General features: G+C 41.6%; 1 protein-coding gene across 1 annotated transcript; it reads left to right on the top strand.

Moving 5' to 3' along the window:
• The first annotated feature begins 289 nt into the window (after positions 1-289).
• On the top strand, positions 290-23,566 carry LOC108666808 (b(0,+)-type amino acid transporter 1-like). Its single transcript, XM_018153736.2, is given in 14 exon segments — positions 290-565; positions 5,489-5,680; positions 6,389-6,490; positions 7,224-7,778; positions 8,335-8,442; positions 8,445-8,559; positions 10,489-10,533; positions 10,902-11,025; positions 12,000-12,106; positions 13,235-13,331; positions 13,986-14,135; positions 21,023-21,191; positions 21,836-21,909; positions 23,330-23,566. Coding segments are annotated over 13 exon segments (1,932 nt in total). The 5' UTR covers positions 290-462; the 3' UTR covers positions 21,901-21,909; positions 23,330-23,566.
• Positions 23,567-27,441: the final 3,875 nt, after the last annotated feature.

Below are 27,441 nucleotides of genomic sequence, written 5' to 3' on the forward strand. Positions count from 1 at the left end.
ATATTTTTCCATAGCTTTATCTAGTCAGTTCTTGAACGCGTTCATACTTGGAGCGCCAACGATGTCATCAGGGAGGCTGTTCCACATGTCGGTGATTCGAAGCGAGAAGAAATTTTGGCGCGTGGATAAGTTTTTTCGTTCATAGCCGTGGCCCCTGCTATTGGTTCTTGTTTCAAATCATGTGACGATGTACTTCCGTTATTTTGTATTGCTGCAAATTCTTCGCCTGCGAAAAATTCACTCCACTTTTTAATGTTTTATTGCCAGATAATGTCTAAACAATGAACTGATAATCTTGGAACAATGAAGAAATTTTACCAAAATTGTGTCAAATGTTAGAATAATATCATGAATCAAGCAATAAATTTTTTGATGACATTGAACTCTTTTAGAAAACTACCTAATTAATTTGGGTGAAAGAGAACTTTCAGACTTTGCATTATTATTTTGAAGCAATTATTGATGTTTAAAAGACGCAAGTCGTTCGACGTAACCCCGATGGAAGGGCTCGGGAGCGCCGCTGCCAGCAGGAGCGACGTCCCCCTGGCGACCAGGGACAAGGCAGGTGAGTAACAGAGCCCTGGGTATTTCTCAGGTAATTCGAGTACTTCTGAGTACCATTGAGTACATCTCAGTAACATTCAGTACCTCTGAGACCCACTGAAAAGATCTCAGTACCTCTGAATCCCTCTCAGTACCCTTGAGTTCCAAAGAGTGGTTATATAAGTGCCTCGAATTAACTCTGCACAAATCTGAGTACGTCAGTAGACCACTGTGTACATCTCAGTACCAAAGAGTACCACTGAGTATCATTGAGTACCACTGAGTACCTCTGAGCACCAATGAGTCCCACTGAGTACCTTTGCGCAACACTGAGTCCCACTGAATAACACTGTATACCTCGGAGTACCTCTGGGTGCCTCTGAGTGCCTCTGAGTACATCTGAGTACCGCTGAGTACCACTGAGTACCACTGAGTCCCACCTGAGTCCCACTGAGAACCTCTGAGTCCCACTGAATACCACTGAGTACCACTGAGCATCTCTGAGTCCCACTGAGTCACAATCAGTACCTCTAAGTCCCACTGAATCCCACTGAGTTCGACTGAGTTCCACTGAGTACCACTGAGTCTCAATGAGTACTTCTGAGTACCACTGACTACTGTTAGGCTTAATACAAAACAGCAAACAAATGAAACTTTTATTTCAGAGTTGACTGGTCCAAAGCTTGAGGAAACAGATGTATTCACAAATTATCAAGGATTGAACCAAGTCCCAAAAAATAACACTTGGAGCGGTTCCTATACAGGTTATCGCCGACGAATAAACCCGGCCCAACATAACTGTAGAAGCAAGAAGTAAATTTTAATTTATACAATTCAGCATTACAGCAATCTTATTCCAATGTCGCAAATAATTTCAATTAAATAAGTTCACAGAAGCAAAGTGCTACATGTTTTACACACCCTGACATACTGAAGGCTCTTTGTATCGTAAACTGTGTCGCTGAAAGTCCTCAAAAAATATCGAAGGTCGTTTCCCACCGGATACGCAGTTATTCTATCGAATAAAAAGAGAAAATAGCTGCAAGATACTTGGTAATCAAATTATATGTTCTATGAGCCTAAATGTAAGACTCATTATGTCACTATAACAGCCCTGGACCCACCTTAAAATCTTTAGCCAGCAAGTGCTTAAGCTGTAACTTTAAGAGGCATGTTAAGAGGCCATGTGAAGGGAAATTATGAAAGTAGTTGGAGAGGCAGACTCCGAGGCAATAATAAATCTAACTAGAAGAAGAATTCTGATGTTATCAAGGTAAAAATATATATATATTAAGGAATTTAATTTAAGTTTATATGCCTACGGCCAAGGTGGTTATACCACAGGAAAGGGTAACGCCCAAGGTCAAGCCGGTGTCTGCCTCCTAAATAAAGTAAGAGCCAACATGCATTTCAAATCAAATACGCATAACGAAAACTGAGAGTGATCATTCTAACAAAAAATAGAATTAAGAAGGTATAATGGCGTTCAATACAGACTGCCGAAGCGCATCCGAGAAGATAGGTGTTTTCACCATCAAGATATAACCATCGATTCATCAAGTGTTTCACTATCAAACTCAGTGTTTCACCACCAAGTTACAACTCTGCTCAGTCCCACTGAGTACCACTGAGTACCACCGAGTACTAATGAGACCACTGAGTACCACTGAGTACCCCTGAGTAACTCTGAGTAGCACTGAGTACCACTGAATACCATTCAGTACCACTGAGTTCCACTGAGTATCACTGAGTTCTCAGAGGTGCAGTTGCTGGTGTCAGCCTTCACCGGGATAGCTCAGCTGTGCAACGAGTGCGACTGTTGCACCTGTGCTGGGAGATCTGTTATATTTATTTTACCGCGTGCTGGATATATACTTTTATACTATTTATATTATAGTGTACACTTATATACTGTATACTTTTGTTATAGCTGCCATTTTAGTGCTTTTTTCATATGTTGTAAGCTAAATATATATACTGAATTACAGGTTACAGCCAAATTAAAGCGTTCAGATATAGTAGTGTTTAGATTCTCTTACTTTTTTACTATTCAATAAGCATGAAATACTAGAGGCTGCGAAAATGAAACCGAAAAAATGTACACACGCCGAAATCTGATCCACGTCAAACACACAAACCCAGATTCCAACAACTCTTCGCCCCGGCATGCATCAAACTCCGCTAATTTTGCAAACTTATTTTACATGTCCTGTCCTGCCTGCTCGTAGGAAGCATCTGATATACTCAGAGGTGGGCAGTAGCGGTAGCGGTAGCGGCTCTACATTTAAGGCAATGTAGCGGTAGCAGTAGCGCCTGCTACATATTTAAGTAGCGATACGAGGTTTTGCCGCTACAGCGCTACCGCTACATTTATAGATAAAGCCTTTAGATTTTACTTAAGTGGACCGGCTACCCTCCAACAAAACTTTTTTGTTTACAGACGGATTGTTTTGAAACTTGGTACAGATATGTAAAACAGAGATCTAAGACCTTTTTGTTCAAGTAAATTTAAAAAAATGAAAGAAAACATGGAATTAAGAGAAAACGGCATATAAGGGGTACTCTAAAAAAGTTTATAACTTTTGCAAATCACATGCTACAATGTCGAGACATATATCATTCGATTTGTAACAACAATATCTAGCGACTGTATAGCCCCGATTTTTTTATTTTCCTCATCGTTTTTTTCGCGTTCTTCCCATTTTTTCACATTTTTACCCCCTCACCTTCCTCCCCCTCCCATATATAAGTCAAACCATGCACATATTAAAAAAAGGCTTCTAGAGTCGCTAGGTATTGTTTTTACAAAAGCATGATACATACATAATATAAATTACAGAATAAAACTGTACGAAAGATTTCGGTGTAATGTTGTCAACCTCAGCCTGTTACTAGTGTCAACATGTTAGCTGTTACTTGTTAAGTTGTTACCAGTTACCACTTACAGGTTTTTTCATCTTTAAGTTTGCTGAGTTATTTTTACACAGTTATTTTTATGTTTCACCTTCCCTACATGGATGTCTACTTTAATCTACCAATCTCGAAAATAATCCATATATATATACAAAAAAGACTGATTTTTAAATGTATATGTGGATAATTTCTTAGATTGGTAGATTAAAGTTCACATCCATGTAGGGAAGGTAAAACATAAAAATAACTGTAACTTCTATTTACTGTATCTAACCCTGGGGTAACCCGTACTAGTTGGGTTAGGTTAATTGCAATAAAGTTGCATTGATATGTTTTAAAAATGTTTTATTATCATTAAATGTTAATGATTAAATCCCAATAGCAGAACAATAAATATTTATAGATTTCCAATAATTTTGGCCATTGTAGCGGCTAATGTAGCGCGCTACATTTTACTGTAGCGGTAGCGGTAGCACCCGTTACAATCTAGTGGGTGTAGCGGTAGCGGTAGCGCCCGCTACATTTAGAGCATGTAGCGGTAGCGGTAGCGCCCGCTACATTTAGAGCATGTAGCGGTAGCGGTAGCGCCCGCTACATTTAGAGCATGTAGCGGTAGAGGTAGCGCCGCTACATTTCCAAGTAGCGCTGCCCAGCTCTGGATATACTCTGGCTGATGACTCTTGTTCACAATCAAGAAAATATAAATGAACTTTACATCATTAAAAAGAAGAGGTCTGTTACCAAGGATGTGAGCATATTTTATTGGGCACGGTGGCCCAGTGGTTACAGCTCAGAGTACTAGGATTGGTGAAGGTTCGATCCCAGCTCAGTGTGACAGTTTCTGGTCACAATCGGCGAGGAGGCCAGACAGCTATACAAAACAGAATTGGAGCACTGAGTTGCGTGTTCGAGACCGCAACAAGGTTTGAATTTTCTGTGAGGTTATGAATCAGCGACAGGTTTACGGCCTAACAGACGCTGAAACCGCTGTTATTATTCATGCTATTCAATTATTGCCCTGATGTGGAGGTCGATGCGGATATTTTTTGTATTCTTAAGCGGCAGCTCACCAAAAGTGCGGTTCAAGAAGGTTAATTTCGGATACTTGCGATCATGAGGGAAACTAGAACAAAAATAATTATTGGTAAAACTTCTAATTTTGTTATTTTGTTTCGACGTTCAACTCTTGAGTCACTGTTTTAACGCCGTAAACGTTGTAACTATCCATATCATGGGTGACGATAAAATGGCGAATATATGTGCTCATATCAGCTGAGATTCAACGTTTGTTAAGTGATCTCTGAGCTGCATAAGTGAAATCTAGATGAAATTAATCTGCATGTTTGATGAACCAATTTTGATGCGAATCTTGGGAAATTTCTGGCTCAAATGTTTGCTGATGAAATAAGTAAGACGTTGGTATGGATTTTCGGTCAAATTTACTCTATTTGATCGTTGGTATATCCTGAAGGAACATAAAATAGTTCCAATTTGACATTGTTCCAATATATTATCGCTTTTTCTTATTGCAATTTTAAAAAATATGTCACTAGTGCGACGACGACTCAATTTTTGGTTCTGGGTGATCAAAATAGCCGGCTGGAGGCTGGTGGCAGTCGCCAGCTGGAGGCTGGAGGCAGTCACCAGCTGGAGGCTGGTGGCAGTCGCCGGCTGGAGCTAGGCTGGTGGCTGTCACCGGCTGGACCGGCTGGAGGCTGGTGGCAGTCGCCGGCTGGTGGCGGCCGCAATCCGCGGATCTTCTCGGTTAGTCGCTTCCTCTGAATGTATCCTCGGCTTCTATTACTACTCAGAATTATTTTCAGAGAACAGAAATCAAATTTTCATTTATTTTAGTGTCTTGATCCGTCGCTTTCGCTCTAAAGCACGCGTTTTTGCATATTTTTATTGATTATGTTAATTTAAGCTCGTATTTTACAACTATTTTCATGTTTCTTTCTATTATTTCAGTCGTCATTTTTTAGCATCAAAATAATTATTTGCATTATAACTTCGGTATTAATAATATCGTTAGGTTATAGTGCAGCTGCTGCAGCATCAACGGGTTGTGCAGGGGGGCCAGCCACTGGCCCGAGTAGGGCGCAGCTGGTGGGGCCAGCCACTGGCCCGGGTGGGGCCCTACTCGAAGGTCGGCCCGGGAGTGTCAAACTCGAGCGCAGAGTGGGCCTCTGGAGTGGTGTGGCCCTCATCGTGGGTGACATGATAGGTGAGTGGGCGCAATGAACAGTGAGTGGGTGACATGATAGGTGAGTGGGTGACATGATAGGTGAGTGGGTGCAATGAACAGTGAGTGGGTGACATGATAGGTGAGTGGGTGCAATGTACAGTGAGTGGGTGACATGATAGGTGAGTGGGTGCAATGTACAGTGAGTGGGTGACATGGCCAGTGAGTGGGTGACATGATAGGTGAGTGAGCGTAATGACCAGTGAGTAGATGGGTTAATGGATGAGTGGGGCGGTGGAACTTGCCCCTCAACTAGAATAATAAAGCCACCATCCAAAATAAAACTGGTTTTCGCTTAAAGGGAAATTTATTAATGGACCATCAGGAAGTAAACTTTTTGTACTTTGAGCTTCTGCCAGTTAGCCAATGCAGATTAAGAATATTGTCAGTAAATAACTTGTCATTGAGGTCAAGCATGGTTGATTAATTTCTGTTGATGATTTTGTATCTCTACTATTTCTGAAAAATTTTTAAATATAAAGATCTACAATTAAACGCAAAGGCATTGAGATATTCTTCGTGTCCACGCAGTGTATTTTTTAATGTATTTAAAAAATTAAATAAAAGATATGGATATTAAGCCTCTTACCCCCGAGGTTTGCAGTCGAAATAATTTGTTTATTGCAAATCATTGTACAAAGTTTGATTTCCAATTCAAATCCTCATCCCTAACCCTAAATCCCCTTGCAGGGTCGGGGATTTTCGTGTCCCCGCAGGGAGTCCTGCAGCGCACCAAGTCTGTGGGGCTCAGCCTGCTCATCTGGGGCCTCTGTGGGGTCCTTTCCATGTTGGGTGAGTCATCAATAATTCCTATCACTTTCATTTAGTGATATTCAAATGAAAAGTTTAAAATCCCGTAATTCAAATTCAAGAAAAAATATCCCTTTTATATTATACAAATTGTTGCACAAACGTCGTCAATAATCATAGAAATCGATATTTCAGACTCTAATATTTTTTTAAAAGTATTTATATTCCAATGTAAATTTCATATCATGATTTTGATTTACCATTCCTTAAACTTTTCTTGGTTATTGATGTTATTTCTTCACGTAGAATATCAAAATCTGCCAAAATATTTTTTTGTGTTCGATGTTTTCTGTCCAAATTTCTATGTTGAAAACAGCGCATGATGGTGAATTTGGCAAAAAATTGTGGATCCCATGTTATCCTAAATAATAATCAAATTTCCGAGATTGCACTAGACTTAGATTTTTCTCGAACTCCGTGAATTCGGCGATGAAATAAAAAATTTATTTGCAGAGATCAGAAATTTGCTAATGTATTTATTTATTCATCACAACCTCCACTCTAAAACACAAATTAAATAATCGTCTGCAAAAAAATTATTTTTTCTCTTTGCACATTTATAACATAAGAAACTATTTAATAAATTCAATTCGATCTGAACCTTTTTAGTATTCTGTAGCCATTATAAGTATAATATAATAATTATTAATTTTGTTTTATCAAATATCGATGATCGAATATTATTGTCACTCTATAGGCGCTCTATGCTACGCAGAGCTGGGCACGGCTCTCCCAGAATCAGGTGCAGAATACGCCTACTTTCTAGAAGCCTTCGCGCCGGTTAAGAAACGCAAAGAAAAAGTTTTCAGTGACGAGGGAGTACAGAACTTTGTTTTCAGCAGCGATGAGAAGTTTGAGGATTCACGCTCAAGTCACGGCGCTCGAACTAGGGCCATCCTAACAGGGCCTTCAGCGTCCCAAACGAGCTATCAGTCAACCGCGCAAACCGTTGTCCATTCAAATACAGCCAGTCAGACGACTCCGATTTCAAAATCCGCCAATCAGGAAGCTGCTCCCAGGAAGAGTCTGTTCAAGTCGCCGGTTCATTGGTGCATGCAGCGCCCGCCGCCTGCCGTTTACAGGGGTGCCTGGTATCGGCCGTTACCAGCTTTCCTCTTCAGTTGGGTTTCTGTTTTTCTGCTGAAGCCTTCAGCCCTCGCCATCCTCACCCTGACGTTTGCCGAGTACTTAGTTGAGTGTTTCTCTGTCGGTTGCATGGACTTCATCCCACCAAGAACAACCGTGAAGTTGTTTGCTGTCTGCTGCATTAGTAAGTTTACGTTGACGAATTTAAAGTATCACTGTCATTGTCAGCTCGTCGACTCATTAAAGCTGATCGATCAGTGAATAATTTTTCAAATGGGAATTCTTTGAATTATTCGCAAGTTAATTACTGGATGTCATTTTGTTAGAGTAAATAATGTTGTATTATGAACAAAACTACAATATTTTAGTTGAATTCCTGTGTAGAAAGCATGATAATTTAACTAAATTAATATGATGAAAAATATGTGACCTAAAAAAGTCCGGTATGTGTTATACCTTATCTCCCATTATTTGTTACAACAGAGTTCATTATGGTGCATTATTTTATTGGATATTGAACTTAGGTTTTCTATTTATTTCAAATTATTAGCGGCTATAAGACAAAAACATTCACTGCACTCTCATTATTGTGGCAAGGAATCATACTATTTACCAAATCCTCCTCTTTTTTGCAGCAATATTCGCCAAAATGTGCATCACCCTAAGACCCTGGCCAACAAGGTGCAGAACGTGCATCATTCTTTGGACATAGTCCCACTAATTTCTCATTCTCCCGGCAGTGCTGATCACGTTCATCAACTCTTACTCGGTAACCCTGGCCACCAAGGTGCAGAATGTGTTCACGGCGACCAAGCTGCTGGCGATCCTCGTGATCGTCGCTGGTGGGATCACAAACTCGCCAAAGGCAACACGCAGTACCTGGCGACGGGCTTCACGGGCTCCACCAACAAGCTGGGGGATGTCGCCACTGCCTTCTACAGCGGCCTCTGGGCCTACGATGGATGGTCAGTTAGTGTATATTTTTACGCTGATAGCCATTGTATATTTTACGCTGAAGCTAATTTAAAGCACGAAATGAATGAATATTAGGACCTATATCATATCCCATTTACAAGTATATTGTGATGGTTGATGAAACAGTGTCGTCTGCCTTTGAGCTGCGAATGCTGGTCAAATAATTATGTCGTTGTGCTATCAAACATAAACTATTGTAAAGAAATGAATTCGTGAAAATCAGGACTTTACTTCTCAAATTTATGCAAGCTTACCGGTGATGCAGTCAGCGTAATGGTCGTGATCAGTCTAATGGTAGTGATGTGCTCAGTAATGGGTAGACTTAATTTTTTCTTTGACGAATGAATGGGCAATTGTTGATGTGCTTAATTGAAAGGGGAGCGTCTAGGTCAAAAATCACACATTTCTGTTTTTCCTGTTTTTATGCTCATCTTGAAGCTGCAATTTTCACCTATCCAACGGTACCAAAACCATCTCTGTACGTTGATTTATGCGTTCACGACAGATCACGAATAAGTTACGGCCCGGCGAGCCTTTAACAAATGGCTATGGGCCGAAATTACCGGCCAGGGGCCGTATTATCAAAACTTCGTAACTTTTTGTACTTACGACAAAAAAGTTCTGTGGTACGTAAATACACCCTAATTTTGGCATTAGCAAAGCTTTCGTACGCAAATCTTAGCTAAAAGCCTAAATTTTTTTCCCGCGCACATTTTTCCCGCGCAAATGTTATTATAATACCACCGCTAGTATTACGTTGTCATAGCAACGCCACTCGTAAGTCGATTTTGCGTACTTACGAAGTTTTGATAATACGGCCCCAGCACATATAAGTGTGCCTTGCGCTTCAGTCACACACGAGCTATCATGCGGGAAGATGTTCATGCAGTCATTCTCTGCCTCTTCGTCTGGCTTCCAAGTGAAATAACGCGTAACTTTAGTATCCAAGGGCCATACTTTCAAAACTCGAAAAGTGAACGTAAGTACTTGCGCTCTATTTTCTTGTCTATGATTGGTGGATTTTGCTAGAAAGGCCGCCAATGATTGGCTGATGAACTTACGATCTCTTAACTTTTTTTGAAAGTATAGGCCCTGGCTGCGAGAAATTCCTATATATAGCGCGCGGCGACCGGTCGGCGCTTTGCCGGCTCTCCTGAAAAATCACACTTTCTCTCACTGCAAACCTATCTCCCCTACAGTTTTGAAGCGACAGCATTGAGAAATACAACATTCGATTCGCAAAAAATCTAGAGAATGGTTGTAGCCTTTTTTTAAATACGTTATAGTTTTGAAAATATTTTGAAAAAGGGGGGCGCGGGGGGAAAATCGAAAAATTTACGAAAAAATGCCTATCCTCCCACAAAAATTAGAATTTCGAAAGAAGCTTCAACCAATCGATAGATATGGTCTTTACGCATCGACTGATACGTGTTTCGGTCTTGTACCTTGAAAATCCTAGAAGGAGATACGGTCCTAGAAGGAGATGCGGATTTTATACGATACCCCCTTTTTGGCCGTTTTCTAAGAATTTCACGTTTTCATCCATTTTTCCAAAAATTTACACGAACTTAATAGTCTTAGATTTTTGTTTTATACATGTGTACCAAGTTTCAAAGTGATCCATCCGTAAATAAAGAAGTTCTTCTGGGACCCAGGCGCTCCCCTTGGGCAATCGTTACATTTGCTTAGACGTAAGCGTGGCGCAACGTTGTTTTTAGCACTAAGCGTACTATTCATACATGTTACGTTTAAAAGTATACATGTGACCCTATGCATAAAAAATGTTTCTCGCATTTATTTAATGTCATATAAACAATTCCGTTGTCAATCTAACATAATGTTAGTGATACCAGTGATATCAAATACCTGAGGGAAATGCACACTAATATGAATAGCACTAAAACCGATTTTACCTGCAGGACCAACCTGAATAACGTCACCGAGGAGCTGAAGGAACCGGCCATGTGAGTTAGTTAAGCCGGTATAAAAGGTGCCTGTACACAAATAATAATTATCTCATTATTTAAAATTAAATGGCTAGATGAATTCAGTATTGATCAATATGTTCGGGTGTGGAAAAGTCTTTTGCTTTTTGGCGTGAGATCATGGTTTGTAAAGGTTGTCTGTTACTACATACGATTATTGACTGGGAATGATGTTCTTGTATTACTGCGATAGAAGACAGAACTGGAGGAGGGGATTTCAGCTCCCTTCATTGAATCAATGCAATCCAAAAGTGATCCCGTAGTTGCAAGTAGGCGGTAATTTATATATGCAATTAATTAACAGTATCACACATTATATCTTACCCTATACTGTTGGATGTCCTCAGTAACCTGCCCCGTGCCATCATGATCGCGTTACCCACGGTAACGCTGTGCTACATGCTGGTCAACGTCAGCTACCTCGCAGTCTTGAGTCCGGACGAGTTACTCGCCTCGGAAACCGTTGCTGCCGTAATTAACGTCATATATTGTTCTCTTTTCTGGGCCTCGTTGAAAATTTATACAATTTTTTCAAATTTTCGTTACTTCGGTGCGTAAGATATAATTCGTAACAAGGGTAGAGGAAGGTTTTGCTTTTCGGTTCTTTTGGATGGATGTCATATTTCTGGACATCAACCGTAGACCAGACTGATTAACCTAGATCTGACTTATTTCAGTCTTCCCAATAATTCTAACAGCACTTCAATTAAATTAAATGCTTAGACTTTTACTTGGTAGATGTACACAGTAAGTGCATATAGAAAGAAAGTTGGTACACAGCAAGTACGAAAATACAGTACTCAGAAGGTACAAATATACTGTCCATTGTGTGTACAAAAATCAAGTTGGTATACATACAAAGAAAGTTGGTACAGAGTAGGTAGAAAAATATATCATCAGGTGAGTACAAAATGTTGTCCGCGGTAGGTGCAAAATTTTGCAGGGTTCGACGCAAGCTGCAGCATTCGGACGGTACTTCTGCACTTGCATGGAATTGAACTGTGAAGTGAAAAAGGCCAGCATTAGCCAGAACAACGCAGGTCTACGCTAATTTTCAACAGTTATTTCCCAGTAGTACAGATTACTTGGAATTCTATCAGTATCGCCTCGGCGGCAGAAAGATGCCTTGTAATGTAGGCTGAATGAGGATCGACACGAGCAGTGAGGTAGAAGGGGCTGCTATATTGTGCCGGGAGCTTTGTTATTCAGCCATATTCTACGCACCCGCAGAGGAATGAGGTAGACTTTCGAAATATCAATTCCCTTTTGCTTATGTGTAGGTCTTCCGTAACCTATTTGGCCAGGCAAAAGTCTAAACAAAAAGAAAAACACGTATGTAACAAAAATTCCAGGTCAGTTCTCTGCATATAAAGTGGGTATATAAAGACATGTCGATGTTTGGACAACATGGTCTATTAAATTTTACTGAGTGTCATCGTCAACAGGTGTACGGGCACGTACTGCTGGGAACGGCAGGGAAGCTGGTCATGATCCTGGCGGTGGTTTTATCAACTTTTGGCGCCGCTAGCTGCCACGCCTTCACCTCGGCGCGGTGGGTGATACCTCGTCTGGGGGCGTGGGGGGGACGCCACTCACATAGGGACGTGGGCGTTACGCCAGTCACACGAGACTAGAGTGTCACACCACTCGCATGGAACTAGAGTGTCACGCCACTCACACGGGACGAAGGAGTCACCCCGGTCATGCCCTGATGAAGGGTTTAAGTTATGGCATGCGGCAATAATTTTTTTACAGTCATTGTCAGAACACTAAAACTTTCACGATTTCCTTCCACTCCCACGCAAAGAAATGCATCTGAAATTAATTATCAAAGTCCACATCGTAATAAGTCCATCGCAAAATACAAATCAACTGAATTCCAGCTCATTGTACGATAATACAGTCATAAATTCAATGTCAATTTCTGGCATAACATTTTTCATAACAATACACTTTTCGCACCAATAATAACCCTTCAACGTGCTTTTTGATTGTTCCAAATCTAAATCATTAATCCCATTTGCATGGATAATTTTTATGATATAATTCCTAGTTTTTTTCTGTCAAAGTTATCCTTCAAAAATTGTCGTTTCGTAGAAAAATCACAGTACCTTTTAAAAAATCTTAATACCCCTTAACAGACAGGAGTTCAACGAGACGCATTTCAAGGTCCATCATAAGGTAAATTAAAGAAATTAATTCAAGAGGTCACGTCTTTGTGGTGAAAATGTCAGAACGCAGGGTATGAGCAAATAGCCGTGGATGAATAATTTACACATCGATCCTGGTGAATACGATGCAGTTGACCATCCCACTTTAGTTATTCGTCCATTGCGTATTCACTTGCCAAGCTGAACTATGATTTTTAATTAGAACTTTGATTTTGCGGGGAACTAAGGTTTTCATGGATAACTGAGTTTTAAAAGGTACACTAAAATGAAGTTAATGAGCATGAGCATTTTATTAAATTAAATAAAAAATTGAAAGGGTAACTAAGGTTTTTTTTAGCAGAACTCAGCCTTCTAGCAGAACTCAGCCTTTCCCGCACTGTACATTAATGCCCATTTCTGGTTAGCCATTATCAGGATGTCGAGATTACCAACACAAAGAAAAAGTACACCGTTATTGAGACAATGTCTGACTCATTTCACTGAGTATAACGCTCCCCCACCCTCGGCAGGCTGGGCTTTGCGGCGGCCCGGGAAGGCCACATGATGGACGTGCTGTCCTTCGTCCATGTCCACAGGAACACGCCGTCCGCCGCCCTCATTTTCAACGTGCGTGACGCTAAAATAGCAAGATAATAAAATACATAATGCTTATCAATTTTTTTAATCAAGTGTAAAGTTTCCATTGTTCACAATCCAATTTCTTTTTCTTATATCTTCAAGTTTCCAATTCCAAAACACTAACAATCAAGTTTCTATTGCAACTTTACTCATGAGACGGTCTTGATTTAGTTAATTTGCATAACCATGTTTTGATTGCCACGAAGATTGCCAAGTGTCCACTACAATAAAGCCGAATATTTCCATTGATTTTCACTTCAACAAACTCACAAAAAGTTTCTATTTCCTTAACCTATACATCAAAGTTTTCTTTTTAACATCTCGTACAAGAAAATATTATAATAACCCATATTCATACCAAGTTTACATTTCCGTCCACAATTCTTATACCATTTCTATGTCTCTGTCAGAAATCCTTTCCTCACTCAGAGAAATGAGTGAGACCGATTACAAATGGCGATGCACTTTTTGTTCTTGCGAGTGTATTATCTTGTCCCAGTTTGGCCCAGCAAAACGTCGAATTAGTGCTGTGTGAACAAGGAGCGTCACTTTTTAAGAAATGCGAACTATTAATTTTATAAATACATTAATTATTATGTTGAAATAAAAATTCTTGACATCTTAACTTATTGAACTGTCCAGGCCGCGATTGCAGTGCTTCTAATCCTAAATTCGAGCATCGCCTCCCTCATCGACGCTTTGAGCTTCACGATGTCGATGTTTCTTGCCGGGGCCATGGTAGCCCTGCTGGTATTACGGCGCACCAGTCCAGACATACACCGGCCGTTTAAGGTAATTACTTTTACCGGACATTCACAGTTACTGCAGCTGTAGCGCTCCCGTCCAGACATCCACAGTCCGTTTAAGGTGATTAGGACTTTGCTGCTGGTGCTACTGCCCACCCGTCCAGACATCCACAGTCCATTTAAGGTGATTAGTTGCTGCTGGTGCTGCAGCCCACTCGTACAGACATCCACAGTCGGTTTAAGGTGATTAATTGCTGCTGGTGCTGCAGCGTACCCGTCCAGAAATCCACAGACAATTAAAGGTGATTAGTTGCTGCTGGTGCTGTAGCCCACCCGTCCAGACATCCACAAGCCGTTTAAGGTGATTATAGTTGCTGTTGGTGCTGCAGTCCACCCGTTAAGACATCCACAGTCCGTTTAAGGTGATTAGTTGCTGCTGGTGCTGCAGCGTACCAGTCCAGACATCCAAATACAATTCAAGGTGATTAGCTGCTGCTGGTGCTGCAGCGTACCCGTCCAGACATCCACAGACAATTCAAGTTGTTGCTGGAGCTGCAGCGTACCCGTCCAGACATCTACAGTCCATTTAATGTGATTAGTTGCTGCTGGTGCTGCAGCGCTCCCGTAGAGACATGCAGGGACCATTAAGGTGACTATCGATTCACTTGTGCTGCGGTGCGCCAGTCTAGGCCCCCAAATACAATGGTGTTGGCAGGTGACTGACTAATTAACGTTTGAAAATGGGTGCGAGGAAATATAAAAAGTTGTTTTTCTTACTTGGCTTTTTAAGTAATATATAGTTTTGGAAAGAATACTGCGAATACGTTAGGTCTACTATGCAACAAAGCTACTACCGTTGTAGAGGAGGGAAGTACACATTTCATGAATGCTTCATATAATAATGTGTTGTAGCCTAAGCGAATTCGACGTCAGTGCGATGTTTCAGATCGCGCCTTAAGTGCGTAAAAGTTGTCCTTAGTATTTTTTCATCCGTTCGGCGAAACCACAAGGAACAGGTGTAACTACTGACTAGGTACATGATCACCTGATATATGATGTGAGACCAATACCAGGCTTTTATGTCCTAACCTTGAATGTTAATTGAGTGAAGTTGCATCTGTACTAATTTAGGGATTATAGGTGACAGGAAATCTTATCAGGTTTTTTTGTGTGTTTTAGGAACGAAACAGTTGTAGAATCCGTAGATAATTGGTCTTATTTCTCATGCAGAGAAACCCCAGTGGTTTAGACTTCTACACTCTCACACTGTTTCACCTTGCGTTGTCAACTGGGAGTCGAGGTGTGCGGTCGTATATATTCCCCCGTTGGTGTTGAATCGTGAAAAGTGTGATGAAGCTGACATAATGGCATATAGTCTCGTGTTACGCTCAGCTGATACTGGCCCTCGTAACACAGTACTATCCACGTTATCTTCAACGTCCAAGCACCGCGCTTCTTTAATTTGAACGAAATTTAGTGGGTGATTCGACTGCACAGTGAAATGAAATCTAAATAGTCCATTCTCATTTAAGAACGTTAGTATGAAGACTTTTTTTAAGGTTTGAATGATGTAATGCCATGAAAATTTGTATTTTACTTTGACTTTATCCCTTAATAGTTGGTGGTTGAAATTCAAAGCACCGTCCATTCGAAAACTAATGTAACCTTATGATGAGTTTAGGACTTCTTAGTCCACGGTCACGCTAATGCGCCTCCTTCGTCGTCGTCCGTCTCCGAGTCGTCGCTAGGAAGGTCACCCCGCCCTCGGGTCTCGGATATAACGTTTGATGTGTTCAGTATGTTTACCCTCCTTTGGGCAAGCTGATGCAAGATGCAGTTGCTTGTCACTTGCTGAGGGTAGTTTCCTATTACTGGACAATCCGGGATCATTCTCAACCAATTGTCCAGTCGTCTCTTGAATGTTGCAAGGGTGAACTCCCCTCCTCTCAGCGCTTTGGGTAAGGCATTGAAGAGCCTCTTTCCTACCACGGGCACTGATCCCTCACGAAGAGTCTGTACTCTGGCCGCGGACCGGTTGTTAAATGGGGGAACCCTGCAGTCTCCCCCTCCTTTCGTTGTAACGTATCATTATTCTGGAGGTCTCACTCTCAAAGTTTGGAGCCAGTCCGGTTATCATCTTCCAAGTGTACAGTATGATAAACCTTTCTCTTCTCCTCTCCAGTAAATACAGTCCCAAGTGCTTCAGCCTTTCCCAGTAGTCCAGGTTCAGCTCCCTCATGCCGCTGATCCTGTACGTGAAGGTCCGCTGCACTGCCTCTCGTTTCCGCATTGCACCCGCCTTGAGTGGCGACCAAAGTTGGCAGCAATACTGAAGATTGGGGTGCACGAAGGCTCTGAAGAGTGTAATCATTGGTGCTGCTTCTCTCGTTCGAAATGTCCTCTATATCCCCCCCCCCTCCGTTGCCGGCTGCGCGCATCTATTTCCTCGATATGGGCATCGAACGTGGCTTCAGTACTCATCAACACTCCGAGATCTCGAACTAGTTGCTTCTCCTCAATTTCTGTGCCATCTGATGCCAAGTAGCGATGTGGCATCCCGATCTCTGTGCGGACTCTGTATCTCATTACTTCAAACTTGGTGCCGTTGAACTGCATATTGTTCACTAGGGCCCAATCGTAGATTGATGACAGATCATCCTGTAACCTCTCGCAGTCTGGGTCATCTGTGATCTTCATCAGCACTTTTGTATCGTCTGCAAATGTGATGTAGATGCGTGGGTGAGTTCCGAGTCAATATCGGCAATGTAAATGAGGAAGAGGATCGGTCCAAGCACTGAGCCCAGCGAACTCCGCTTTTCAACCTCGCTTCTCTCGATTTCGAGTTTCCAATTGCGACAGCTTGTACTCTATCTGTAAAGAAGCTGTGGATCCACCTCAACAGGCTTCCTCCTACCCCAACAGCCTCAGCTTTCTAAAGAGCACCCCATGGTCAACTTTTCCAAAAGCTTTAGCAAAGTCTAGGTATACCACGTCCACGCCAGCTCCCTCTTCCAGCTGGGCCACAAGACGGTGATGGTGCTCCATTAACTGCGACGAACAGGAATGATTACGCCAGAAACCATGTTGCCCATTATTGTACAGGTCAGCCACTTCCATATACCGGACAAGCCTCCTGACTACTGCCTTCTCAAAAACCTTGATCACATGTGAGGTCAAGGTCACAGGTCTGTAATTTTGGGGTCTGTCCCTCGCACCTCCTATGTGGATTGGCGTTATCAGTCCTACTTTTAGGCCCCCAAGAATAATTCCTTCCATCATCGAGGCTTTCCAGAGTATTGTGAGCGGGGCATTCAGAGTTCCAACAAACTTCTTCAACAGCACTGCCGGGATTCCATCCGGTCCTGGTGCTGAGAACGTCGCCAATTCTTTGATACTTATTTCCATATCTTCTGGCCCAAACTCAATGTTGTCCAACCCTCTTCCTCCTGGCAGTTCCCGGAGAACTTCGATTTCATTCTCCTCCCTTGAGTAGCGGGGGTTACTGAAGACTGATTCAAACTGCGATCCCAGTCACTCACACATGCCCTGGTCATCTCCGATGTCATCTCCGAAGGACATCGTTATCCTTCAGCGGGCCCACTGGCGTCTTTGTTTTGGCCTGAAAAGTATCTGAAAAAGTACTTGTGGTTCTCTCTGATTACCGCCACTACTCGTTTCTCGGCAGCTTGTTCTTCTATCCTATGCGAGTCCTGCAACCTGAGTTCAATTTCATTGAGTAAATCTATTAGTCTCTGCCTCCTCAGATCACTAGTGAATTCAGCTATTTGTTTATTCAAACGTGTGCGTTTTCTCATGAGGATTCATCTGTCTCCCGGAATACTGCGGACTTTGGGACCCTTTTTTCTCGGGGTATGGCGGACACATACCTGTGCTAGTTTCTCACCAAGTTTTGTGTAAATTTCCTCTGTATTCATATCGTGAAACTCTTCTCTCCTGTCAGTTTCGTCAAGTTCATTCCACATTGCCTCCCAATCCGTTCTTCGATGGTGAAAGTTAAGTCATGCCAGTACCTTTTGGGGTATAGCCATGGGCTGTGTATCAGTTCCAATTGTCTTATCCACCCTCGTCAGTTGATGGTCTGACAGTGAGGTTTCTCCAACCCGAACGTCAACCACCATTCTTTCATTATCAGTAGAGAAGAGATCGTCCCTTGTCGGCAACCGTACCTGCTGACTGAGCAAGTGTTCCGCAGCGAACTTCATTAGTTTGGCTTCTTGACTTCTGTCGCGGTCACCAACCTCTACGTCGCTCAGACTTGTCCCTCGGATACGTGGAAAATTGAAGTCTCCCCCATTATCAGGCTGGGGACTGGTTCACCCAGTGCAGCCACCCTGGTTTCTATATCCTCCAGGGCTTTGTTAACATTTTCCAATGGGCAAGCAGGCGGCCTATAGACAATGGCTACGCAGAGGTCAAGTTTTTTTATGTGGAGTAGTACGTGTTCAACAAATCCATCAGAGTTTCCAGATTCCGATCTTAATTCCACCGTGCTTCTTGCGAGGGAGTTTCCAAGGTGAACAATTACTCCTCCCTTCTTCCTCCCTTCAATTCGGTCCGCACGATAATGTTAAAATCCTTCCATTGCAATTTCTGCATCCAGGATATCTTTCCTTAGGTGTGACTCCGGTAGTGCAATCATAAAGATCCCACCTTCGTCGGCCATCTCTCTCAGCACGCCAATCTTGTGGAGCGCTCTTTGTGGGAAGAGCCCCTCGATATTGGCCAGTAGGATGCCAGACTCTTCCCTTCTTGGTGTTCTTACCTGCAGCGACACCGATCTGCCAGGCGTCCCTGATCTAGCAGCTCCTTTATCTGGAGTTGCGTCATTTCCAATTGATATTGCATTTGGTCCTTCATGTCTAATAAAGCAATGAGGGTAACCTCTTGATCCTCACGTGCTTCTCTGCTCCGTACACATCGGCTACTCAGTGGATTAGCCAAGTCGTCTGTCCTTCTCCATTGACTACGGTCATTTCCACCTCGTACATCACCGCTCCTTCCAACGGTGTTGCTCTGTCTTCCCTGAGCGCTAGGGGCAGGCTTTGCGGTGGGTATCGCCATATGCTGTCAGGGCAAAACACTGGTTCTCGCTCTATTGCCATTTTTCCACTTGTTTTTCTTGATTTGATGTGGTGGAAACGACAGTTTTCTCTGGAGCCGTCCTCTCTGTTCATGATACTCCAGCACAGCGTAGGATGATAGAAGGGGCAATCCTTACCTTTTTTGTACCCTCTGGGATGACCGCTTCAATAATCAAAGAAATTATAACACATTCTAGGGTGTGAGAATGTGCATCCTTCGCCGTTCTTCCCGTATTCACATTTCTTTTGAAGGTATTTCCAGCAAACACCTTTTTTAACTCGCGGTCTGCCTGAGGGTACACAGCCTTCTAGGGAGGAAGGTAAGGTTGGAAAAGATGATGGTAAACCAATGATCTCCAAATCCAAAAGGTTCATGGTAGGGTTGGGAGCAATGTGGGAATGTGGGGTTTGGGCAGGGGAGAAAGTGAAGTCAGAAGTAATTGTGGGGGTGGGGGTAGGACTGAAGGTCTGATTATGGGTGGGGATAGGGTTAGTACTGGGGGCGAGGGTGGGAGCGGAGGTAGGGGTGGGGCTCAGAGCAAGGGTAAGGGTGTGAGTGGGGTTTTGGCTTATGGCAGGGTTAGGGTTGTGAGAGAGGAGTGGGGATGCGGCATGAGAGGGGTGGATGGAGGAGGAATGAGAGGGGGAGGGGGAATGGGAGGGGTAGGGGTAAGGCTGTTAGGAGGGGAAACGGAGGAAGCCGTACTGGATATGGCTGTTTGTCGAACATTCATGACTGACTCTTGCTTTGTTTCACTCACGTTGTATTTATCTCCGCATTCCTTCATAACGCAGTGTTTGCATTCATATGAAACTCCAGTCTGGTCAAGTCTCACGAGAACGTAAATCGGTAGCTCCGTATACTGAAGGTGTATAAACAAACGATATTTGTTGCATTTAACGGCTAATGGTGCTTTGCAAGACTTACGGCAGATTACACATGAACTACCCTTAGTGGGCTACATCACAACACATTCTGCCCGAATGTCATATTTTTTCTAATTCGTTTATCTAGTTGCACTAATTCTGTTTTTCAAGATTCACTATTTCAATGGATAGTTAGTTCGAAAGGTTTCACTATTTATCGGTAGTTTTGCCGTAGCTACACTATCTCTACTCGTTGGGTTTCAGGTAAGAAATTTTAGCCGCGGTTGGCGGCGGTCTGGCGACCGAATAGAAGTATTAAAATTTAACTCAGGCCTGGGCTCGAATGCACACTTCCTGCACACTTGAGTCACCAATGCATTCACTGTATTTTCTTTAAATATCTAATTATTTGTGCTTATCGCACTTTACTATCGCTGATTCACTTTTTTTACCGAAGAAAGACTATTTTTGATTTTCAACTTGAATGTTGATTGCTGAGTTACATTTAATCTAGCAAGTCCGAATATTTTTTTCTGATTCTGATCCTTTTTTCGGAAAACTGATGATGTTCCAATTTCCAATATTCAATTTGAGTCGCTAGGTCTCGGCGGGTTTTAGCCATTATTCGTTACGAAATTTTATCAATGTCTGAAAAAAAAGATTAGATGGGGTTGTCTCAACGGGTTTTAGCCATTATTCGACACGAAATTATATCAATGTCTGGAAAAGTACCATGTTAAAAGTTCTTAAGTTGAAAATAGCAAGGCCCGAGTTGTTGAAAGCAAGGCCAAGTTGAAATTAGCACGTTCTTAGGCCCGAAGGTGAATCCGCTCTATGATCATTGCGGCCTGATTTTACCTCGTAATTTACGTTGTAACTAAGAACGTAGATATAGGAGCTTAGAGGAATAGTGTTTGGTCTCAATTTTTCTGTACCATGATCTATCTATAATGTCAACGGGCAGGTGCCGATCGTTATCCCGGTGATCGTTCTGGTTGTGTCTGTCTACCTGGTGATCGGTCCAATCATCGACAACCCTCAGATCGAGTACCTGTATGCCTCCTGCTTCATCCTAGCGGGTGTCGCCTTCTACGGCCCCTTTGTGCACATGCGCTACGTGCTCCCCGGCATGGGTAAATAATGAGCAGGGTTGCGCTACGTGCTCCCCGGCATGGGTAAACAATGAGCAGGGTTGCGCTACGTGCTCCTCGGCATGGGTAAACAATGAACAGGGTTGCGCTACGTGCTCCCCGGCATGGGTAAACAATAAACAGGGTTGCGCTACGTGCTGCCCGGCATGGGTAAACTATGAACATGGTTGCTCTACGTGCTCCCCGGCATGGGTAAACAATGAACAGGGTTGCGCTACGTGCTGTCATCTTTTGCTCCCCTTCCAGTCGAAATGCCCATCCGCATGGGCAAAAAATATACAGGGTAATGCGTGGGAAATAAATGCAAAGTTGGCAGGTTAAATGTTGGCACGGATTTCTGGGAAGCAGCATGAGCCCATAAAGTGCACGCTGTTATACCACAAGCGTGATTGCGACACGATTTTTTGTGATACTTTTTGTGAAAAATATTGCATTTATGCAATACATTTTAATTCAAGCACTACAAAAAGAACGTTGGCTCGTACGACAGGCAAAAAGGTATTACACGTCTAAACTCATCGTGTTACGTGGGAGAAGAGCTCAACCGTGGTTGAGGTCATACGTCTAGTTTTACTGTCTCGTATCGGTTAAAATATTTTGAAAACCGCACTCTTTTTTATTTCCAGGAACCGTGACAACCTTCTTACAAATGATGCTGCTGGTGGTACCAACTGATCAACCTGACCGTTGAGATAACTAGGTAAGGTACCTTCTAAATAGTCGGTACTTCCAGATACAATCTGCTCGTGTGAAACATAAGCCAGGGCAGTGGGCACCTCATTCAGACCAACTGATATTCTGGTTTCCTAAACTATCTGAAATACCCAATAGTCTAATCAAACACAACATCCATGCAATTTTTGGGAACTATCGTTTTCAACACAATACACCGCTGTTGTAGTCTTTATTGAAATTATAAGCTAAACTGTTTTCTTCAAAAATGCAGGCAGAAAGATCTACTAGCGTCGTTAAACAATATATGAAGGCAAAAAGAATATTCGGATTGCATAATAAAATTACTCGTCACGGTTTTAATCTCATAACACACAAATGAATCCTGAAAGACCATGGTCAGCTGGTCATTACAGTGGGTGGCCGATTCGCAGCAGATTTTCTCCCAAGGCCATTGTGACGAGCCTTTTTGGCTTGAAAGAAACATAAATGCAAATTGGGTCATGAAATTTTTATATAGGAAAGTGGTTTAATAAGAAGCCATTGTCGATTCTTCTTCAGTTTTGCAAGCTGTGATCCAACTGTGTTAACCAAATAACCGACTCGAAAAGCCAAACAGGTTAACTTCTAAACCACCAGGAATCAGACTTGATCTAATTCAAGCTTGCGATCACCGAGTGATTAAGACCAGCAAGATCGGAGCATTGAGTTGGGAACTCGAAAACCGCAATTAGTAGTAAAATTTCAGGTCTGGATCGACACAGTGGCCGGGTGGTTACAAATCAACGACAGATCATGAAGGCCTAATCAATGTTGATAATGCACCACGTATTATATAATTGTGTTAAAATTAAGCCCAAATTCATGTCTGTGTTTTGAATGACGTGAAATTCAGTACTACATAATTTATTCATTGCAAAGTTATGTACCGAGATCTACGGGCTTATCACGAGTCCATCGCACAGAACTTACTATTTTATCAAATAAGACGCTTGATTCGCATTTCATGACCATCCATAGAAATGCTGGCGAAGGTGACGAACGGCAATTTCAGCTTCAAATTAACAGAACATTAAAGTCAATGCAAATAAAACTTTTTTGCGTATGAGGCTGACGTGACACTGGTAGGCAGGTACGTGCTAGCTTCAATCATAGTAAATAGTTCTGGTAGCAGTCGCCTGCGTTACTCAGAGTTGAAATATTCGTAGAAAAAACGCCATGACAGGGATGCTCTCAGAATATAAATGCGTTATCAAACGCGTTGTGACAGAGAATAGCTTATGGATGCAAATAAATGGCTGTAGATCACGGCCCTATCTTAGATAGAGTACATGATGAAGATACAGCTATCTTCATGCAGACGTAATTGGCTTTGAATTTACTAGATCACTTCTAATTTACCTCAGGTGCTTGGCAGTTTACGAGTAAAGAGGATAATACCTTTTCAGGTGCAGAAGCGCATTGTCCATAGAAGGCCTGGCACTCTTATAGAGGAAGCCAGTCGGCAGCTGGAACTATTGGAGAAATGTAGTACCCACAGCAGGAGTACGTCGGCCTGACGGTCGAAAGTGATGGCTGTGTAGTGTGTAATCAGGGTGTGATGATTAGGATGGCTGTGTAGTGTGTAATCTGTGTGTACATGTTCCTCTGTAATGACTTTGTTACCTACCACTCATAATAAGATAATTCTAAGATGGAATTTGCCTTTATTTATCCCTCACATTCGTCGTCTGAATCCTGCGAAGGCAGTTGGATCGTATATATACGATATGTATTTGAATCGTGTATATATATGATACAGGTATAATTTATGTATATAATTATACGGGTATCAATGCCATCATCACACTATATAAGTGATGAGTTCGGATCCGTAACGTAGAAAAAATCTAGTAAAATGTGCCTTGAAAACCATATTTTTTAGTTACTTAAGCAAACCTGTTTGAATATTTGACAGAAGCACAAATAAAATCTAAATAAATCATTATTCCATGGACTTGAGCAATATTTGTGTATGCATACGTTAACGCTGTATACTGCGATCTATATGACACATTTACGGTACAAGCAGGGAAGTGTTACTAGAAGGTTTCTTTCTAAATTTCTTCTGAGAGGAGCCACCGAATGTTCATCGAAGCGCCATCGATCAGGGAGACTATATATAGGCCCTGTTCAATCTCCAGGCAATATACGACAGCGATAGCACATCACGAATAGTGAACATGAAAAGTGCGTAATCAGAATTCATAGTGAGTTATTTATAAGAACAACGCTGACAATTTACTTTGCCATGGTGCAGTTTAAGGGTTTTCGGTCTTGTTAAATTTAAATAGTCGTTCATTATTTCATGCCATGAGAACTGAATGTCGTGTTAGTGCATCGATCCCGAACAGACCACTTGTGAATTATGAAATGCGACAGGTTTAGTGGGTAAGTAATTATATCACTAGTCTACATCAATATCAAATTCATCAAGAATTTAAAAAGTAACGAAAACGCTAAGTAAACGCCGTGTTTTCCATAAAGATTTGTTGAAATCACCTAAACGTTAAGTACACACCTATAATATGCACTCTGAGAGATGAGTGAGACTCTACCAAAATAACGAAGCACTTTTTACCTTGTTTGAGTCGCCATGACCAAGTTTTGTCCAGCAAAGCACCAAAGCTGCTGCAGAAAGTGCTGACAATGGCGTGCAAAAAGTGTGTCAATATTCGAGCACTGTTTGACTCACTCATTTTTGTGAGTGTATTGTCAGACAGGGTGAAAAGAAGCTCCTGGGAAATTGTTTTGCTACCAATTTAGGGAGACCTGAGATGACTAGAATTATGGAGGACGTTTTAATGCATCCACCGACGGGACATTTTCTTAGTGTATTTTTCAAGGGAAGTTTACTGTGAGAATGTTATGTTGTTTTTAATGTATTTGTAAGGACATTTAATAAAAATGATTTTAAAATTCTTTATTAGACAATACTTACGAGAAATTTTTAATAAATTTCACAAATTTTCTTCTGTTCACAAATTCATCGAAGCTGACACCACAATTTCATTATTGCAATAATGTTACTGTCAATGCCGAGGCATTGTAAACGCCACTTTGGCTTGGGGTAAAAACGCGCAGCGTTTGTAGCTGGTGGAATTTACTTAAATCCGTGGACCTGCCCAGAGAGCAGGAGAACAAAATAAAATGACGGAAACGATAGACTGGCTCAATGAAAATTTTGATAAATGACTAATCGAGAACATAAAGCAAATTGAAACGTACATGAAGAATATACTGAACAGTAGGTACATGATTCAAAACTTAGCTTAGCAACTTAACTTACGTTGGTTTTCAAGGGCTGTTTAACGGAACAAAATTGCGAGACTACTGACACGACGATAGTTCATCTGCCTAAGGCGGCTGCAAGGTGAATGAATTCCTAAAATGCGATAGGCCTAGACGCCGCTAATCCGCCGATTCGATGGTTCTCGGCACAGTTACCGAATGGTTTAGAGAAGCCATGTTTCGGGATGATGTGCTGCATGGAGGCTTCATCCGAAGTTGGAAAATCAACAATATCGAGAAAAAAAGTGCAAATAACGCTTTTGAAAAATTATTATATTCTAAAATATGCTCGCTGCTGTAGCAGTCATAGGGAAACTCAGAAGTTCTTCGTCCTATGTTAGAATATTTTTTCTTTATATATAATGTCTTCAGCCAAGTATACATGACAATCATATCGATGCATATAATATATTAATGATTTTATTAATGAGATCATAACACTTGGCCGTGTTTTATGGGTTTGTGCTCGTGTCCATCAATCACAGCGTGACAAATCGTTAGCTGCCTCAACGTGTGCAGCACAACTTAGGCTTTGGTTCAACTCGTTTTCAAACATCAGTCCGTACGTAATCTAACTCAGAAAATCATATTAAGCCATCAAATATATTAGTAATATTTTATCCGAAACAATATTACCATAATTTTAAGAGAAAATTTTCATCATTACTATCTTTTGATTTTTTCAGTCAACCTTGGTGGAAATAAAAACAATTTTGAGAAGAAATTGTTTTAACGATCATAATTTAAAATAATATGCGTTTAAAAATTACTTTTTAAAGACAACACTTCTGAACAATCCAGTGTCTTGTATGTTACACATGTAAAATGAATTTCTAATTTTATTTTCAAATATTGAAAAAAAAAATTATTTTTGAAAAAATTTTTTAAGATATCAAAATTTTGTAAATTTTCAAAATTATTTATTTTGTCAATTGATTCATGCATTGTCTATGACTTTATGCAATTGTGTAAAATTTCAGATCAATTGGACATGTCAAATTGTGTCATATATGGATTATAAGATTTGTAGCAGACGAAATTGTGTTTTAATTTTTTTAATAATGAAAAAAAATTTTAATTTATAAAATAAAATTATTTATTCTGTCAATTGATTCATGCATTGTCTCCAACTTTACGCAAGTATGCCAAATTTCAGATCGATTGGACAGGTAGAAGTGTGTCCAATATCGGTTATAAGATTTGTAGCAGACAGACAGACAGATAGACAAACAAACAAGAAGTGAAGATAAAGAGAAGTGTTGTAAAAAAATATCGAACATTCCGAACAAACGAGAAAGTTCATTTCTTTATGCATGTTGCACTTATTTCACCTCTAATTCGTCACTGACTAGACCGTGTCATCAGGTGATGTCGGGAACAACACTTGCACGGTCTCCGTCCTGCACGTCAGTCGAGTTCAGGTCTCCTAGACCAGTGTTCTCGCTCTTCGTACATATATATTCAGTCAAGTTCTGGTGTGCTAGACCAGTGTTCTCGCTCCTCGTACGTGGATATTCAGTCGAGTTCTGGTGTGCTAGACCAGTGTTCTCGCTCCTCGTACGTGGATATTCAGTCAAGTTCTGGTGTGCTAGACCAGTGTTCTCGCTCCTCGTACGTGGATATTCAGTCGAGTTCAGGTNCTCGCCGCTCGTACATAGATATTCAGTCGAGTTCAGGACAGCTAGACCAGTGTTCTCGCTCCTCGTACGTGGATATTCAGACGAGTTCAGGTCTGCTAGACAGTGTTCTCGCTCCTCGTACGTGGATTTTCAGTCGAGTTCAGGTCTGCTAGACCAGTGTTCTCGCCGCTCGTACATAGATATTCAGTCGAGTTCAGGTCAGCTAGACCAGTGTTCTCGCTCCTCGTATGTGGATATTCAGTCGAGTTCAGGTATGCTAGACCAGTGTTTTCGCTACACGTACGTGGATATTCAGTCGAGTTCAGGTGCGCTAGACCAGTGTTCTCGCTCCTCGTACGTGGATATTCAGTCGAGTTCAGGTCAGCTAGACCAGTGTTCTCGCTCCTCGTACGTGGATATTCAGCCTAGTTCAGGTGTGCTAGACCAGTGTCCCTTGTGTCTTTGAAATGAAGTTGGCAAGCTCGGAGGAAATCATTTCATTTTAAAATCATAAACTCCATTATATAACCAGATCAGCCGCTAAACTTTTTTTTACTTTTTTTCTTTTTCTCTCTTCTTCTTCTTGCCACACATTTCCTACGACACACAGC

This window comes from Hyalella azteca, unplaced genomic scaffold (assembly GCF_000764305.2).
Source record: "Hyalella azteca isolate HAZT.00-mixed unplaced genomic scaffold, Hazt_2.0.2 contig5905, whole genome shotgun sequence".
Classification (NCBI taxonomy): Eukaryota; Metazoa; Arthropoda; class Malacostraca; order Amphipoda; family Hyalellidae; genus Hyalella; species Hyalella azteca.